This window comes from Heteronotia binoei, chromosome 4, assembly GCF_032191835.1.
Source record: "Heteronotia binoei isolate CCM8104 ecotype False Entrance Well chromosome 4, APGP_CSIRO_Hbin_v1, whole genome shotgun sequence".
In the NCBI taxonomy this organism is placed as follows: domain Eukaryota; kingdom Metazoa; phylum Chordata; class Lepidosauria; order Squamata; family Gekkonidae; genus Heteronotia; species Heteronotia binoei.
In genome coordinates, this window is record NC_083226.1 from 52,284,369 (window position 1) to 52,303,612 (window position 19,244).

The 19,244-nt window shown below is 41.8% G+C and overlaps 1 protein-coding gene across 4 annotated transcripts in view; it reads left to right on the forward strand.

The window, feature by feature from the left end:
* Positions 1–19,244, forward strand: part of TTC39B (tetratricopeptide repeat domain 39B) — a 90,726-nt gene that overhangs the window by 47,797 nt on the left and 23,685 nt on the right. For 3 of the 4 annotated variants that reach the window (XM_060237263.1, XM_060237264.1, XM_060237266.1), the window contains 5 exons: positions 1,164–1,231; positions 5,933–5,997; positions 11,392–11,469; positions 14,348–14,453; positions 17,908–17,973. In XM_060237263.1, the coding sequence (XP_060093246.1) occupies positions 1,164–1,231; positions 5,933–5,997; positions 11,392–11,469; positions 14,348–14,453; positions 17,908–17,973 (383 nt within the window). The remainder of the gene's footprint in view (positions 1–1,163; positions 1,232–5,932; positions 5,998–11,391; positions 11,470–14,347; positions 14,454–17,907; positions 17,974–19,244) is intronic. The other variant, XM_060237265.1, reaches the window with a different exon arrangement.

Genomic DNA, 19,244 nt, shown 5'->3' on the forward strand with positions numbered 1-19,244 from the left:
TAATTCAGCAATTTCTGTCTCCATTCTGTTCTTGAAGTTCCTTTGCAGTAAAACAGCTACCTTGAGGTCATCCATTTAATGCTTTGGAAGGTTAAAGTATTCTCAGATTTCTCAGTTCTGTAATTCCTAATGTCAGATTTGTGTCCATTTATCCTTTGGCGTAGGGTTTGTCCTGAAGGGCATTGATAACATTTAATGGCATATGCTCTCTACATAGATGTAAAGTGATTGAAGCATGGGATCAAGAAAATAAGTTTCCCATTGGAAACTGTCAAGTCTGTAGTGTAATAATTCAAAAGAAGGAATTTCTGGTATTGATAGATTTGACAGGGGCCTGTTTTTACATCCTGATTCAGGAATCTCATCAGAGGCTTCTGTGTTTCTCCTACATTCTGTGTTTCTGTGTTTCTCTCATTTTCGATATCAGGCTCTTCCCCTTGGTCTCAAGATGGTCCCGAGAGTATTCACCAAGGTGCTGGTTTTGCACTCCTGAGAGCCCCAGGCATTTCCATTTTTCCATACCTGGGGGATAGTCTTATCAGATCTCCTTCATATCAACAGGGAGTGGAAGACATGGAATGAACTGTCTCCTGAGTGCAAGACCATGGCTTCATTATCAACAGGGAGAAGAGCTGTTTGTCCTCAGCCCAGCATGTACTTCACCTGGAGTTCACCATAGATATTGCTCAGGACAAGGTTTTCCTGTCCCAGGAAAGAAGGGAGAAAATCCTTGCATTGTTGCAGATTACCCAACAGTCATGTGGAGGTTGTAGTCCTGATGAGGCTTTTGGGGATGTTGGTGTCTTGTCATGATGTGGGTTCCGTGGGGAAGGTTTCACGCTTGCCCTCTCCAAAGGTTTCATCTTCCTTTCCTGGACATAATAGCCCACAAATAGCATTGCGTCCATTTATCCTTTGGCACAGAGTTTGTTTGTCCTGTTTGCCCTATGTAGAGAGCATATGCCATTAAATGCCAACAATGCCCCTCAGCTCTCTACATAGGGCAAACAGGACAAACCCTACGCCAAAGGATAAATGGACACAAATCTGACAGTAGGAATTAGGAATTACAGATTAGATACGGGGGGAATTTGCCTGCGAACAACTACTTAATATCATTGTACTTTAAATATAGTAATTGTAACCGTTTTTTTCTTTAACAGAGGAAATGCATGCAGAGATCTGCTATGCTGAATGTCTACTACAGAAAGCAGCTCTGACATTTGTACAGGTAATGTAGTCTTCACACTTCAGCATGTATGCACATATGTGGTTGGAATACACTATAGCAGGGGTCCCCAACCCCCGGGCCGGTACCAGGCCGCGGCCTGTTTGCAGTGGGCCGTGCAGCCTTGCCACCCCGCCCCCACACAGCCTCGCCGGCCCACCCCCTGTGGCATCATCTCCTCCCCCGTTTTCACCATTTTAAGGCCAGGGAAGGGGCTGTGAAGTGCCAGGCCGACCTCCTCCCTGCCGATCAGCTGATTGGCCGGGAAAACTGCCGCAGCAGTGGCAAGGGACCCTGTCCTTGCCTCCTTCCCAGGGATGGGGTCAGCCTGGGAGGAGCTGCATGGCCCGTTCCCTGGCCTTAAAATGGTGAAAAAGAGAGGGAGGAGGAAACAGGGGAGGAGAATAGATCCAAGTGGGCAGCCGTGTTGGTCTGAAGCAGTAGAACAAAGTAGGAGTCAAGTTGCACTTTTTAGAGGTGGCAAGGCTGCGCAGGGGAGGGAGGAGGAAACGGGGGAGGAGGAGACTGTAAGGCTGCACAGGGGGGTGGTGAGGCTGTGTGGGGAGGGCGAAGGAGGGAGGAGAAAACAGGAGGAGGAGGCACCATGGGGGGCGGGGGAGGCCGAATTGGGTGCCCCCACCCTGCCAGCCCTGGGGCTGCGGTTGGCGGGCCAGCCCTGGGGCTGGGCCCTGGAGCCAAAATGGTTGGGGATCATTGCACTATAGCCTACAATTCCTTTTGTTAACATTTCTTTTGTTAGAAGTTATGATAGTTTCTTAATAATTCTACCCTGCTATAAACTATATCCAAACATAATGGTTTATATATTTAAATATATATGTGGGTGGGTGGGTGGATGAATGGATGGATATATTGCAGAAGTTGGGCTTTGTGCTGCTGTATCAGTGATGACTCTTGTTGAAAGTATCTAGTACAGGGTTTCCCAAACTCCCCCTCACCCCCGTGGCCCAGTTAATTTTACACTTCTTCGTGGCCCACTAAAATTTGGGGGTGGAGCCAGAAGATAGGAAATGATGTACAAACATGCTTAAAACCCTTGCAATATTTTGTTTAGGAAAGGTAGAATAGTGGGATTTTGCAGTGCAATTTTAAAAATAAAACAAAAAAAAAGCACAAGGATCACACAGCAAAAAACTAAAAATATAAAATGCTCATAGCCTGGGAAAACATGAAATGGCAGCCTATGAAAACATGAAATGGCAGGAAGGAAGGAGAGAGAGAGATGGGGAAAGAATGAAAGAGAGAGAGAGAGACAGCCAGAAAGAAAGAAAGACAGCCAGGAAGGAAGGAAGAGGAGAGAGAAAGAGAAAGAAAGGGGGGGGGTGGAAAATAAAGCAAATAGGGTTGCCTTCCTGCACCCTTCCGGACATTGAAATTGACCTGGGGTGAGGAAGGGCAGGAGGAGGAGGCAGAGGGGAGTAGACATTTGCCTCCCCCCTCCCCCTGTGTCGTGCCTAGTTTGCCCCCCGCCTCCTCCTCCCTCCCTTCCCCACCCCAGGTCAATTACAATGTCGGGAAGGAAGCTGCTCAGGGCTGTGTAAAGATGACCCCGCCCCATCACCTGATGGTTGGGAAACCGGAGCTCACACAGCCCGGGCAGGCCAGTGGCAGCAAGAAACAACCCCGGCCAGAAAGGGCTCTGCCGCTGCAGCTAGTAGAGCTGAGCCCCATCGCCGGCCCCTCCCCCTCTGGATCAGAGGGACACCGCGAGGAGGCTTAGGCCGCTTCAGCAGGGCCGGGATGATTTGAATCGAGTGCTGAAGGAAGTGAGGGAGTAGCGAAACTCCTCCTCCAGCCTCCTCCAGCAGGTAGGGCCTCTAAGTGCGCGGGTGGAGGAGGGGGGTGGAGCATGGCACTGGGGAAAGGAAGCGAGGGGACAGGCAGTGGCAGCGAGCCGAGCCTTGTCATGTAGGGGAAGGGTGTGACAGAGCATCTTGTTGCGGCACTGCGAGGGCAGGGCGATGGCAGCCAGGGAGGTATCAGAGGGCAGGGGGTGGTGGCCCGCTTGCAAGCAGGCCCTGGACCGGGATCAGTCCGTGACCTGGGGTTTGGGAACCCCTGATCTAATATATAAGGGAAGAATAGATAGCACAACTTAGAGAATGATTTCTTGCTCTTCTCTTAGGCAGTTTTTAAAAATCATTTGGCCCTGCTCAATTATAGTACATTACTACAGTCACAAGATAGTATGTTTTTGACTTAAAATTTTGCTCTGTCTGTCTCTCCCACATACCTATCCCAGATGCTGGCGGCCAGTTTCTGAAATAGTCTCAAAGGTGTCCATCTAGCCTTCCAAACACTCATTTTCCTTCACTGTGTCACACACTCCCCAGGGAAGCTGGCAAGGTTGAGGAAAACGTTTATCTATTTCCCCACATCTTATCACTTGTACAAAGTAACTCCTGATAGTTGTTTTTGAAAGCCATGATGCATGTACATGTTTAAAGACAGCAAGATACAAGATACCACCTCCCTCCCTCCCTTGCCTGAGTGGTGGGCAATGTCCTCTGAAGGACTGCTGCTGGTATGTGGGTATCATTAAAGGTCCAGTGGGAGCAGCTGCAGTTTCTGTGGAGAGGGAGGGGGGGGTGGGAGCCAGCTACTACCAGTTCCATTTGCACCTGATTATTCCAGCTGGCATGGGCTAATATGCTAATGAGTTCCTGCTGGGCTTACAAAAAATTATAGACCAGTTTCAGTATTTAAAAATGACTATAAGTTATTTACCACAATTTTGGTGGAAAGACTGAAAATAATTTTACAAGGATTTATTCATAAAAACCAATGTGGTTTTTTACCTAAGAGGTAGTTGAAGGACAATGCTAAAACTGTGCTAGATATAGATATTTTGCACTATTTGGAAAAGTATCACACACCGGGGGGGGGGGGAGGCAGGAAGGAAGGGAGGGAAGGGAAGGAAAGGTGCGGCGGCAGGGGGAGAGAGGAAGGCAGGCAAATTAGGCGTTTGTCATGGGCACGGGGGGGGAGGAGCCCAGTTTGGCGCCCCCTCCCTTCCAGTGCCCTAGGCAAGTGCCTAGTTTGCCTAGTGGGCGAGCCAGCCCTGGGCAGAGATAAACAGCCCAACACTAAGAGGAGATAAAGTATAACTTGATGGCAAGCTTACCTGTTGTGTAGCCAAACTGGCTGAACAGACTAATTGGAAACTAGGACATGATGCTCTGAATCCTACAACTTGGCAGCAACAGAAAAGTTAGGCAAGTGCTGGCATTGGTTTGATCGAACAGGAATTTGGGATCTGGGCTAGTACCTGACATTAATTAGTAAGTAAGTAAATAAATAAAGTAAGTAAATTTATTTTTATATCCCGCCCTCCCCCGCCAAAGGCGGGCTCAGGGCGGCTCACAGACATGGAACACCATGATTAGAATAAAATACAATGTAAACAAGAGTTTAAAATACAATTCAATTATATAAATTAATTAAAATAGATAAGCAGGTGCTATAAGGTGCTATAGGTCACAATCATACCTAAGATGGCTAGATGGCTACAGGTCAATTTCAATTTAGCCAGGTTCTGTCTTAAAGGCAAGCTGAAAGAGAAAGGTTTTGCAAGCCCTGCGGAACTGATTCAGGTCCCGCAGGGCTCGCATCATCTCTGGAAGGTTACACCTTTGCACTTAGGCTTAAAAGTAGCAGCTCAAGCATATCCTGAATAAATCATTAATTAGTATGAGTACAGATGTCACTATTTTGCATATCATTCCTTTGAATGGACTTTGTGTTCTAGTATTAAAACATGGACATAATTTGACACAATGGCCAATATCCAGCAAGAACTTTGAGCAGTGTTAAACTCACGGAATAGAATTTTTCAGTTTGTTCCTCCTTCTGTAGCTCATTAGTGTCCCCCTAAAACCACTAGTCTTCTAGTTCTAGTGGAAATGTTCCTTTGATGGTATAAAATAGCCTTTGGGTACAAGTAATTAACTACAAAATGCTGTATTAATAACTCTGAACAATTCTAATAATTATTATGGTTGTCTTTAAAATCCCTAACCTCTGGACTTGGTTACTGTGGGTAGTAGGTATAATTTGCATCATTGACACATACAGCAAAACTGGAATTGGCCCCTATGTGAGGATAACATGCACATTTTTAAGTGTTCCATATTTTTATTAAAGGCTACTGTATATAGATACATTTATTAATTAGGGCATTTTACCCTGACCTGAATGGCCCAGATCTCAAAAGCTAATCCGGGTCAGCCCTGGTTACTATTGGGATGGGAGACCAGCAAGGAAGTCCATAGTCACTACACAGAGACAGGCAATGGCAAGCCACTTCTGAACATCTCTTGCCTTGTAAACTCCATGGGGTCTCCATAAGTCAGCTGCAATTTGATGGCACTTTCCTCCACCACAAATAGAGCGTTTTAGATACTTATAGCACCATCTAGTGGTATTTCTTGTATTTCAACATGACTTAATGTATAAGCACTTTTCCTGTCAATTTTCTTTGGAAATTTTTATTTACTGTATGTGTAAAAAGGAGTTTCCTTGGTTATGAATAGCTTACCCATTCTAATATTAATTTCATTTATAAGAATATACATTTTATTTTTCAAATCCTGTTCAGTGTTTACACTTCTCATGCACAATTGTATTTCAGTACGATCTTTGCAGCTACATAGCTTTGCTTAATTTTTTTCCGTCTTTTTCCAGGATGAAAATATGATCAACTTCATAAAGGGTGGCCTCAAAATTAGAACAAGTTATCAAATATACAAGTAAGTCACTAGAACATGTGTACTATTCCTGTATGTCACAGGAATTTGGGATCTGGGTTAGTACCTGACATTAATTACACCTTTGCAAATGGATTTCCTGCCTTTGCTGAGAGAGAAAAAATTGACACTAGGTTTTTTTGTCCGAGGATATGGTTGAAAGGTGCATGATGCAGCAACCAGCAGCAGGAGAAAAGGGTGGAGCCACCATCTCTTTTGCCTTGTGGCTTTGCTCCACAGGGGCTTGGCTTGCTCCTGGCTGCCTCCTGGACCTCTACTAGAAGCACCTACATCTGAGTCAGGCCCCAGCCTGTGGTGCTTTGGTGGTGAGTCTCAAAAGATAAGAAGATTTAGAAGTGGATGCTGCTTCAGAAATTTGAGAACTGTTGCCATAAAACATGGGGAAAATTCAATGAGTACAGAAGAGCACATTTGGGGAATAGGGGGGAGTATGTATACTTATTCCATGCATGGATACGTACTCAAAAAGAATATTAGAGATGTGTCCTTGTTCCAGTAAGTTATTGGACTACTTGACTATTAAATTAAAAAAAACCATTTGTGTGTCACCTAAAACAAATTTATTGGACGAAACTGGTTGTGGTATCAGTGAAAGTGATCCTTTGAGGAGAACAAAGGAGATAATAGCGTAGTACATTGGACAACACACAGAAAAAGTTAGGCAAATCAATGAAGGGTGAACAGTAGAAGCAGATGGGACTGCTCAGGGAAGGCCAGGTGTCTAAGGCATCTTGATCCTCCCTTTTGTGCAAGCACCTGCGGTGTTGTAAAGTAGACAAGTCCATACTTGTTGGCCTCTAAAGGACATCTAAGTGTTCTTCTTCTGGCAATGTCATCTTTTTTCTTTGGTGAAATCAGTTTGGAGAACCCCATTTTATCTTCAAGACATATGCATATCTTATGTTCAAAGCCTATAGACTGCCATTGTTATCAGACAGTCACTGGCCTATCAGCTTTAAGGTTACAGTGAATTTTAGCAAGTTTGGCTCCTGTATGTATATCAGGCAGCTGAGCTCATGTTCATGAGGACTCCAGAGACTTAAGACCAGTGCTGTGTTAGCCTTGCTAATATAGGCTTTTGAATTGCACCTTAGCATTGTATACTGATTGAGCAGTTTCAAAATCACCAGTAATTGACTGCCTATGAATAGCTCTGTTTGTGTATGTGAAATGGGAGATACTTTGCTTGGATGTCAGGCAACACAAGCAGAGTTACACTTGATTAAATACATTTCCTGTGGAACAAGCCAAGCTCTTGTCTCTCTCACAGCAGCCTTCTTTGCCCTCCCCCATCGTTCTTCCTGGTCAGTAGACCTGAAGGAAAAGTGTTGGGAGAGGGGTGCTGAGCATCTGCAGCAGGAGGGGAAGTAAGCAAAAATCAGCCTTCCTTCCTGCACAAATGCAGAAGAAGAAGAATTGCAGATTTATACCCAGCCCTTTTCCCTGAATCAGAGTCTCAGAGCAGGTTACAATCTCCCATATCTTCTCCCCCCACAACAGACACCCTGTGACGTGGGTGGGCCTGAGAGAGCTCTCACAGCAGCTGCCCTTTCAAGGACAACCTCTGCAATAGCTATGGCTAACCCAAGGCCATTTCAGCAGCTGCAAGTGGAGGAGTGGGGAATCAAACCCGGTTCTCCCAGATAAGAGTCCACACACTTAACCACTACACCAAACTGGAATGTAAAAGCCATTCCATCAGAGTTGCTGCTGTGCTGAAGGATCCAGACTTTAGTTATGATAACTCTGTTAAGGCCCACTATATTATTTTCTGTCAGCACTTTTATCTTCTCTCTTGTGGTCTCTGGTCCTGAACTGATTTGGCTGTTCTTACTTAACTATTCCTTGTGCCCCCTTAATCTATCCTTTCCCAATTCCTGGTTTCTACATCCCCACTATTTTCATGTCTCTGCAACACAGACTCAACCTATATCTTCCTTTCTGCTCATACTGTATTCAGAACATACAATCACCCTTCCACTGGCAAAAGTACTTCCCTTGAAAACCAATCTGCTTCCCAAATACTATCTCATTTCCCTTCTACTTTTTTGCCTCCAGATTCCTGGAGTATGCACTTACTGTCACTGTTTTGCTTTCTTTTTTCTACCTCCTGCTTAACCTTTTACAATTTAGCTACTGCCCTCAATTGAAATCACCCTTTCCCAAATTGCTGACAGCCTCAACTTTTTTAGTCTCTTCAACTTTTGCTGCATTTAAGTCTAGTGATCTTCTGCTAAATTTATGTCATTGGGCTCCATGCCACTTTCTTTAGCCGGTACTTGTCCTGCCTGCCTGTTGTCTCCATCAGTGTTTCCAAAGGGGAAGTTGTCTTTTCCATTCCCAGATGCATTGTGGTCTCTCAGAGGTCTATGTATAGTCTTCTGCTATTCTGTCTTGCTCTATGCTCTGTCCCTAGATGACCTCATCAAATCCCACAAGTTTTATTACCACCTGTATGCTAATGACACCCAGATGAATTTCTCTTTTCTCAAGGCTTCCCCTACTTGTATACTTTCTGTATCTGCTAACAACAGTATCATCTTGGACCAGGCATGAATTCTTGGTTTTATTCACTTCTTCTCATACAGCATTGCAAAAATGTGTTTTTTATTATCCATCCAAACAGCAAAAACTTTGTTCACATTCTGGTCCCTCCCTGCCTTGACTATTGGAAGTTTCCTATCTCACTTTCTATTGTGATACCTCTGTTCTGTTATTTCAAGCCTGAATTCTGCTGCCAAGATTATCTACTTCAACATCTGTCTTTAATCCATAAATTGCTTCCTATTTGCTTCTGTACTCAAGCACAGACTCATTTTTACCATTAAAGCCCTTCCATTCCTTGCCTCTTACCTCTCTGCACATACACTCTGTTTTATTTCTGTCTAGCACTTTCATCCCTCCACAGTTCTTTCCTAATATTTTATTACTATTTACAGTAAGCATAAAGCAAATTCTTGGGAGACTAGCTTTTCTTAGAAATCTTTTAATTTCCTTCATTTGTGCTCTGCCTTTCTCCCCAGCCAGAGCCAAGGCAGCTTACATAATTCTCCTCTCCTCCATTTTACCTGCACAACAACCCTGTGAGGTAGATTAGGCTGAGAGAGTGTGGCTGGCCCAGTGTCACCCAGCAAGCTTCTATGGCATGAGTGGGGACTTGAAGGGTTTCCCTTAATTTGCTGGATAGTGTAGACCAAGGGAAGTGTTTACGTAAAATTGCAGAAGAGACCAGAAAATAAGGGGAAAATATAGCTTTTATTTAACGGATATTGATTTACAAAAATGAACATGTAATATTGAACAAACAAAAGATTACAACATTCTGAGCAAGAGATGAGTAGAAAATAAGGGCTTATTGTTGTCCTTGAATCAAACATTCATAATGATGAAAATAAATAAGTAGGTAGCTGAACATGATGTTACCAGAGTGTAATTGTTCTCTCATCTCATTGCTTAAAATGTAAACCACATTTAACTTCTCTCTTCTATTATGTAGTCCTCCGTGGTGTAGTCCCTCAAGGTATCTCCTCTTAAGCATTCCTGTTTAGATCTTTCCCCTTTACCTGCTGGGATCTTCCAGAAATTTTGGTCTCTAACATCCTCTAGGTTCCATTGTTTATATATGTGCATTGTTTATGTGTGTTCTTTTTATCTTATTGATAGACTGTTATATTGTTTTGATGTGGTTACAACTTATTGCTTTGTTAGCCATCATAAGTATGGAGATGCAAGGTAGGGTATAAAGATTTTAAATAAAATTCTGAAAGGACCTTTAGACTTTTCCCAGGCATCTACCAACATTTCAGTATGCTCTACCAACACCAGGTTTCCTGTGGAGTGAGGTGCCATTTCACCATAGTATCCCCCCTTTCCTTTCCAGGAGGAATTTGTTTGTGATGGGGAAAAAGGAAATGTTATTTCTAATCTAGAACAGATTAAGAATATAAAATTCAGCATGCAGTTGTCTTGGATTATCCTCCTGCTAAAAGTCTCTGGTTTATGTAGAAGAAAAAAAGGAAATAGACAACCTAAAAAGACAGTTGACAAACACAACAAATGTTGATATGACAGGTGTAAAGCAAGGTCAAGCTTGCAGAAAAATGCACCATATTTCACTTCACTGTAAACGCATGAAGCTTCCTTATACTAAGAGACCACTGGCCTATCAAGACCAGTATTGTCTACTCCGGCGGTGGCCCTTCAGTAGAGGTCTTAAACGTCATCCTTCTTTTAACTGGGACCTTTCATATCTGAAGCAGATATTCTGGAGCCATGGCTTCTCTCCAAACCTTCTGCAACTGTGGAACAAAATACAATAGCGAGCTAGAAATTTTTTGTTCAGAATAGGTTTTAAGAAGTTAATTTATCCCCTTCTGTTTAGGATTCTTATATAGCCAATCTATTTCTCCATACACTTCAGACACATTGTTTTTCAAAATCAGGTCAAGTCCCAGAATCAATTGCCTAGACAATTTTTTTTAATAAAGTACAGCCTTCACTATCAGGGTTACATAGCTTCTCATGAATAGGTACATGAGAAACAGCAGTCATTTAGGAGAGTTAACTGCAAGATTTGTACGAGAGTCACCTTCTTGTTTAAAAACTTCAGCTTGCAGTGTTTGATTTGTGCCATTGGCCTCAGTTTTTCCTTCGCAAATATAAAGAGCATTATGGTTTATGCATTCATTGGGATTGACAAGGGGATGACTCACCCCTGCAGCTTTTTCCTCTTGATCCCACTAACTAACCAGTAGCATTTAAAGAACTGGTTTCAGCTCACTTATCAGCAGTGTTTCCTCTAAGCTAAGTTAGTGTGAGCTAACTCACAGTTTTTTAGCTGCCGATACACACATTTTTGTCTTAGCTCAGGAAAAATATGCAGTAGTTCACAACTTTCATGTCAGTAGCTCACAAAGTAGAATTTTTGCTTTACTCCACAGCTTAGAGGGAGTATTGCTTATCAGCATCAGGTATATAAGCCTTGCATGCTTTTTAAACTTGATCAGGTGCTTCACCAAACTGATGAAAAACTCATATGAAAACACCTTTCCTTACAAAGAGAGATACTGAAGTATACAAGGCTCAGATTTTTCTCTTGCCTCATTCCTGATGAGAACGCTCAGAGTTTTACAGAATTTCTCAGTGAATTTATAGCTACCTATGTGATCTGGGAGAGACTGATATCCACTTCATCTTCCCTTGCCCGGCATCATTCCCTTGATAATTCTTTTTTCCCTCAGCCCTGGACCACTGCAGGACCACAGCAAGATTTTGAGGCAACTGATCTCATTCTTTCTAGGAATTTCCACCTCTGATATTTATTTTCAGGGCTTGGAGAATCAAACACATTTAGATCATTACTTATCTGGATTTCAGGGCTTGCTTGTCGCTACAACGTGGATGTATTGGAGCTGCTCCTCTCCAAAGTTCAAAGGAAGACTGCAGAGGAATAAGGTGTGAAGTCTTTAGAAAGGAACTCTTCTTTTAGCTCTGTCAGAAAACTCTGAATTTCTAAGGCATGTTGGTGTTCCTTCTCCTACAGTCTGCTTCCCTCTTCCCTCTTTTTTTTAACATGCTGCTTGTGGTCCTTGTGTACCTTTCTCTGGGCTTCTAGGTTGTTTTTTGTGCTTATAGCTCTAGTCTCCTGTGTGAGCTTTCCTCATCTCTTAGGCTTGCCGTGCCCTATTCTGACTTACTGGTGTGTATAAGATCAAGAGAACTAGCAGTTCCTGTGTCCTCAGATTTTCATGGTCTAGTCTTTGTTTATAGTGCTCAGCTAATTCAATCCTGTTACCCTTCAGGGACTGGACCATCTTTGTCTACATTGTCCATGTTTCAAACAAAGAAAAACAAATTAAAATACTTCCTCACACCTGTATGCTCAAAATATAAATGTCTCAATTCTTTTTCAATTTTTTGAGTATGTACATGGTGGGTTTTGCTTGTTTTATGCTATAGCTGTCACTATATGTGATTAAGAAGCCAGTACATACTTCTTGGTTTATCCAAATGAGGCATTTACCTAGCTGTCAAAGTTATCGCGTTACCAGATCTAAACAAAAATATTTAGTTTTTCAGCCTTGTTTCTTCAGACATCTTTTTTTGCTGCTACTACTGCTAGGGGAAAGTAGAGTTCTGTTGGTTCAGCTCCCCTGGAAAACAAAGTGTCCCTTCAAGTAAGCAATTTAGTGGGAGGGCAGAAATCCTCTTTGTAAAATAGTTCCACAGCTGACCTCTTATAGCTGTTGTGGGCATGAGGTTACCCTAATGATGAAAATAAAGAGCAAAGGAACAAAACGACTAGAATTGGTAGTAATTGCCTTTTAAAGCCCTATACAGTTTGGATCCAAAGTACTTGAAGAACTAACTTCATCTATATGAAGCTGCTCAGGTGTTAATATTATCCAGATGGTGCCCTACATGCAGAAGGTTGCCTTGTCTGAGGTGAGAGTGGTAGGTGCTCATGACAGGTCTTTTTCACATTTGGTTACCAAGTTGTGAAACTCTCCCTCCACAGAAGTACTGTACATCTGTCAACTTCATTGTTAGCCTTCTGGTAAAATCATATAACATCTCTCTTCCAGAAGTCTTTGAATATTTAATAGTTTGGTCTGTATTGTGGTCTAGGGTTGATTTAGGGATCTTTTAGAAATTTATTGCTTTTAATATTTTATTAAGTGATTGGAGTTGCTTTTATGTTAGTCTATGCTGCTTTTAATTGCAACTAGTCTCTTCAGTTCTGCTGCTTGAACCTTTGCTTCTTTCAGTGGGATCTCTGCTGACTTGCGTTTCCTAAGCTGCTATTAATATGTCAGTATTTTCTTCCCTTACCTGGATTTTCAGCTGGATACAAACAAATTAAAACTAACATTATGCTGAAATCATACTAGGGCACCATCAAATCTTGGTCCTCTCCATTAGACTGCTGTTTGTGTCAAACTAAATCTTTGTGCAATCCATTGAACAGTCTGAAAACTTTATAGTTTTTATTGTGTTACATTTTCCAAGGTGTCTTAGTAGACCACAGACTCTTTGGGAAAACATTGCCCTAAAACGTTTCATAGTAGTGCACCTCTGACCACAAAATTCATGCCTGTGTATTGTAAAAGAGAAATCATACAATTTATAGAAATTTGTTTTGAGTTTTTCACATGAATAGGCTTTTATTCTTTTGGTGGTGCTGAAGTGCACACATGCAATCTGTATAACATAAAAACAAAACCAGTAGAAACTTCTTCAAAATTAATTTTTTTTTGTGCTAGAAACCATTTTTGAAATGTTTTGGCATACAGAGGACTGATTTTAAATGACTTTTTATCCCTCCATGACCCAGAAGACTTAATCTACACACTTCACTGCCATAGAAATCCTTAAAATGCAATCTGGTGCAGCAGCCAGGATCCCACAGCAAACCTGGCTCCCTCACTTTAAGGCATTTAAGGATGACATTAAGAGAGCAATCCTAAGCAGGCCTACTCTGAATTCTACTATGGTCAGAGGCATCAAGCAGACTAGCTGGAGAGGCAGAAATGAAGTGTGTGTGTGTGTGAAGACATGGGTATGGTGGCTGGGGGAAGGAGGAGCTTACCTCCTCATCAACACTGGTTAACTGAACATTCAATATAACCAAAAGCCAGTTAACAAAACATTTACTGTAATAAGGCTTGATGACTCTGGCCACTGCTGATGCCTCTGATCACTGCTGTGCTTCTGACATAGTGTTACTAGTTACAGTGCAATCCGAAGGACACTTTCTTGGGAGTAAGCTCCACTGAAAATACCATAGCAGAATTCAGAGTATGAGAAACCTAAATATAATTTTAAAATACATGTATATATTATCTAATAGTTAAAAACTTTTATAGGCCCAATTGTAACCTCATTACAGCATAAAAATACAACGTATACAAAAGGGAACTATTGTGACAGAAGTATTTTGGCCCCAATAGACCTCCTTCAATGGGTCAATGAGTCAACAATATCTGCACATAAAAACCCATGATACAATAGTAAATATGATATACAAAAACAATATGCAAGTTAATACAGGGCCAAAAAAGGAGTTTAAAATCAATAATAGATTATACAAGGCAAAAGAATATTTATGAGGCTTCCTTGAGCATGGCCTTGTGCCTATCAGTTGCAAATCATTACAGTTAGACCAGGCTAGAAGATATTACATGATGAATAATGAAATCTCTGAAATAATTGCATTCAATTTATAGTGATACTGGTGTGATTTTAGAATTTTTACATCATTGTATATTTTACAGATGCACTTTCCATTATTACATTTAATTGGAAAATTTTCTCTCTCTTTTCTAATCCAAAGAGAATGTCATCAAGTTCTACAGATGACCCAGGATAGCAAAAGCACAAATGAAACCTACTACCAGTTTGAAGGGGGTGTACAACTAGGGATAGGAGCATTCAATTTGGTATGTGTTTTCGACTCCAAACTATAAGCTCACTGTGGCATACCATTTGCAATGTAAAATATAGTTTGTAGTGCTGTTGTTTTTAAAGTAAACCGGATTTGTAATAATTTTGCAGAATCAAGTGATAACACTAAAAGGTAAACAAAGCAGGAGTCAAGTTGTATCTTTAAGACCAACCAATTTTTATTTAGAACGTAAGCTTTCGTGTACTCTTAAGTACACTTCATCAGACGAGGAATCCAGCACAGTGAGCAAAGCCATACATAGCTGAGCAGAGCCATACATAGCTAGTAGGCAGTGGCCCAGAATGCAACATGGTACAGATTTAAGAACCAATGACAGTGAAGTAAAATTATCTGGTAGGCAGTGGTTTAGAATGTAAAATGGTACAATGACAGAATAGTAAAATGAACAAACTGAGCAAACCTCATGCTACTCAGATCAAAGGTTTGCTCAATTTGTTAATTTTACTATTGTCATTGTACCATTTTACATTCTAAACCACTGCCTACCAGATAAATTTACTTCACTGTCATTGGTTCTTAAATCTGTACCATGTTGCATTCTGGGCTACTGCCTACTAGCTATGTATGGCTCTGCTCAGCTATGTATGGCTTTGCTCACTGTGCTGGATTCCTCATCTGCTGAAGTGTGCTTAAGAGTACACGAAAGCTTACGTTCTAAATAAAAATTGGTTGGTCTTAAAGGTGCACCTTGACTCCTGCTTTGTTCAACTGCTTCAGACCAACACGGCTGCCTGCTTGGATCTAAGTAAAAGGTAAAGGTAGTCTCCTGTGCAAGCAGCAGTCGTTTCCGACTCTGGGGTGACATGGCTTTCACAATGTTTTCATAGCAGACTTTTTTACAGGGTGGTTTGCCATTGCCTTTCCCAGTCATCTACACTTTCCCCCCAGCAAGCTGGGTGCTCATTTTACCAACCTCGGAAGGATGGAAGGCTGAATCAACCTTGAGCCGGCTACCTGAACTTAGCTTCCACCAGGATCGAACTCAGGTCGTGAGCAGAGCACTCTGCACCATGGGGCTCTTATATATTATAGTGATAACACTACAATTTCTTAATTTTGAAATGTAGAATAATTTGGATATATCTACTGAAAGTCAGCGAAAACAAGACCTGGAGCTGACTGCGGCTCAGATCATGAGCTACTCATCGCAAAATTCAGGCTTAAACTGAAGAAAACTGGGGAAGCCATTAGGCCATTCAGGTTTGACCTTGATCACATCCCTTATGAATATACTGTCGAGTTGAAGAATAGGTTTAAGAAACTACAGTTGATAGACAGAGTGCCTGAAGAACTATGGACGGAGGTTCATGACATTGTACAGAAGGCAGCAATCAGCACCATCCCAAAGAAAAAGAAATGCAAGAAAGCAAAGTGGCTGTCTGATGAGGCTTTACAAATAGCTGAGGAAAGAAGGAAAGCAAAAGGCAAAGGTGAAAGGGAAAGATTCACCCAACTGAATGCAGATTTCCAGAGAACAGCAAGGAGAGATAAGGAGGCCTTCCTGAAGGAACAATGCAAAGCAATAGAGGGAAATAATAGGATGGGAAGGACAAGAGATCTATTCAAGAAAACTGGAGAAATCAAGGGAATGTTTCGTGCAAAGATGACCATGATAAAGGACAAAAATGGTAGGGACCTAACAAAAGCAGAAGAGATCAGGAAGAGGTGGCAAGAATACACAGAAGAATTATACAAGAAGGATCTCAATGTCCTGGACAACCATGAGAGTGAAATCGATGACCTTGAGCCAGACATCCTGGAGTGTGAAGTCAAATGGGCTTTAGAAAGCATTACTAACAACAAAGTGAGCAGAGACAATGGCATCCCAGTCCAGCTATTCAAAGTCCTAAAAGATGATGCTGTTAAAGTGATGCACACATTATGTCAACAAATTTGGAAAGCACAAAAGTGGCCACAGGATTGGAAAATATCGGTTTATATTCCAATCCCAAAGAAGGGTAATGCCAAGGAATGTTCAAACTATCGCACCATTGCACTCATTTCACATGCCAGCAAGGTCATGTTAAAGATCCTACAAACTAGGCTTCAGCAGTATGTAGATAGGGAACTACCAGAAGTTCAAGCTGGGTTTTGGAGAGGTAGATGAACTAGAGATCAAATTGCCAACATTCGATGGATTATGAAGAAAGCACAGGAGTATCAGAAAAACGTCTATTTCTGCTTCATTGACTATGCTTAAAGCCTTTGATTGTGTGGATCACAACAAACTGTGGCGAGTCCTTAAAGAGATGGGAGTACCAGACCACCTCACATGTCTCCTGAGAAACCTGTATAAGGGTCAAGAAACAACTGTCAGAACGGGATATGGAACAACTGATTGGTTTAGAATAGGAAAAGGAGTTCAACAAGGATGTATTTTGTCACCCTGCTTATTTAATTTATATGCCAAGTACATCATGCAGAATGTTGACCTGGATGAAACAGAAGCTGGAATTAAGATTGCCGGGAATAACATCAACAATCTCAGATATGCAGATGACACTACTCTGATGGCAGAAAGTGAGGAGGACCTAAAGAGCCTCTTGTTGAGGGTGAAAGAGGAGAGCACAAACATAGGCTTGAAACTCAACATCAAAAAAACTAAGATCATGGCATCTGGCCCCATCACACCTTGGCAAATAGAAGAGGAAGACATGGAATTAGTGACAGACTTCACATTTCTGGGATCCAAGATCACTGCAGATGGTGACTGTAGCCATGAAATCAAAAGACGTTTGCTCCTTGGAAGGACAGCTATGGCGAACCTGGGCAGTATAAGTAGAGACATCACCCTGCCAACAAAAGTCCGTGTAGTCAAAGCGAGTGGCTGTGAGAGCTGGACCATAAGAAAGGCTGAGCGCAGAAGAATAGATGCTTTTGAGAAATGGTGCTGGAGAAGACCCTTGAGAGTCCCTTGGACTGCAAGAAGATCAAATCAGTCATTCCTAAGGGAAATCAACCCAGACTGTTCCGTGGAAGGTCAGATGCTGAAGCTGAAGGTCAAATAATTTGGCCACCAAATGAGAAGGGAGCACTCCCTGGAGAAGATCCTGATGCTAGGAAAGACAGAAGGCAAAAGAAGAAGGCGACAGCAAAAGATGAGATGGCTGGACAGTGTTACTGATGTAACAAACACTAATTTCGGCAGACTTCGGAAGATGGTGGAAGACAGGAGGGCCTGGCGTGACTCTGTCTATGGGGTCGCAAAGAGTTGGACTCGACTGTGCGACTGAACAACAACACTGAAATTTACAACTTTATTGTATTCAGATTAACTGAACACTCTACTAATTATCTGAAAGAAATGCTTGAGAGTATTGAGTTTTTTCTTTTAATCCAGTGTGATTTAATCCAGTAATCCTTTGTTTTGGTGTTGAATTTTTAAGGCTACAAAAAATGATTGATGATTTGTTTCTCCTTCATTACAGATGTTGTCTCTTTTACCAGGAAGAATCCTCCGACTTCTAGAATTTATTGGATTTTCAGGCAATAGGGTATATTATTTTGTTTGCATACTTGGTTTGAGTACAAAGCAGTAATTTTATAAGCACTGATCATCTGTTTTAAAGCTGCTTTACTCCCTGTATCCACTATTGTTACTTTTCAGTATATCATTGCTGACTAAGCAAGATGTGTTCTCAAGCTTTTTTCTGTATCAAATAAGGAGAACACCAATTAAATCACTTCAACCAGTTAAATTACTTTTACATTTGTGTTTATTCAAGAGAGGGCTGCACAGAGTAGCTATCTTGTTAAAATCTTAACTTGGTTCCATATTCTCTGTTCTTGTTTAATTCCCTGTTTTCTCCCTTAGCACACACGCTGTGTTTTCTCACTAAACACCTCTCTGTTAACCTTTCCGTTATATTGCTATCTTTTCTTTGTACCACATTGTACACATGCTCTTTTTTTGGTGTGGTTACTATGGATCTGAACTGGCATCCATTTCTTTTCTTCATTTTATTTCCACATCCATGTATCTGTGTTCCTACCACCCAGTTTCTCCTTTTCATCTTTCTTTGCTTTCCTTGTTGCTCTACTTTCCATCTCTTCTATTATTTTGGTAGAAACCATATGAAACCTTATCATTCTTCCTGAAGTTCAGATACTAAGAGAGTCTGAGATGTAGGTGGGCCGTGCAGCATAACAGACTAGTTGCAACAGGCTGAAAAGTCTAGTATCCATTCTGTGGTTTTTTATGCACAGAGAGAAGCAGTGTGGAGCACAGCTGCACATTTTTCAATTGTATTGTTTGGGTCTGTAAGGGCTGTAGACTGGGCTTTTTTTTTGAGCAGGAGCGCACAGGAACGCAGTTCCGACTGCCTTGGTGGCAGGGGTGTGTGGCCTAATATGCAAATGAGTTCCTGCTGGGCCTTTCCTACAAAAAAGCCCTGTGTGAAACAATGGTGATATCAGGGGGTGTGGCCTAATATGCAAATGAGTTCCTGCTGGACTTTTTCCTACAAAAAAGCCCCTGACTGTAGATGTTCCACAGAAAAGGTTGGAAAAGGCTACAGGTAATATATACTTGGCATTTTTTCTTCAATGGACCATAAATAGGCAGGGAGGGTCCCAGGGATCAGCCATAATGCCTTTCACTCTGCAGGCTTATATTAGGTAGCATTTATTAAATAAAAGCTTTTGATGCTACACTGTACTCTAGCATTAGGCAAGTCAATGATCCATGCATGCTGTCTTTATACAGAATAGTTGCTTAAGATTCTGTCAGGTCACAGATAAAGACAGATTGCTGAAAGTGGGGTTT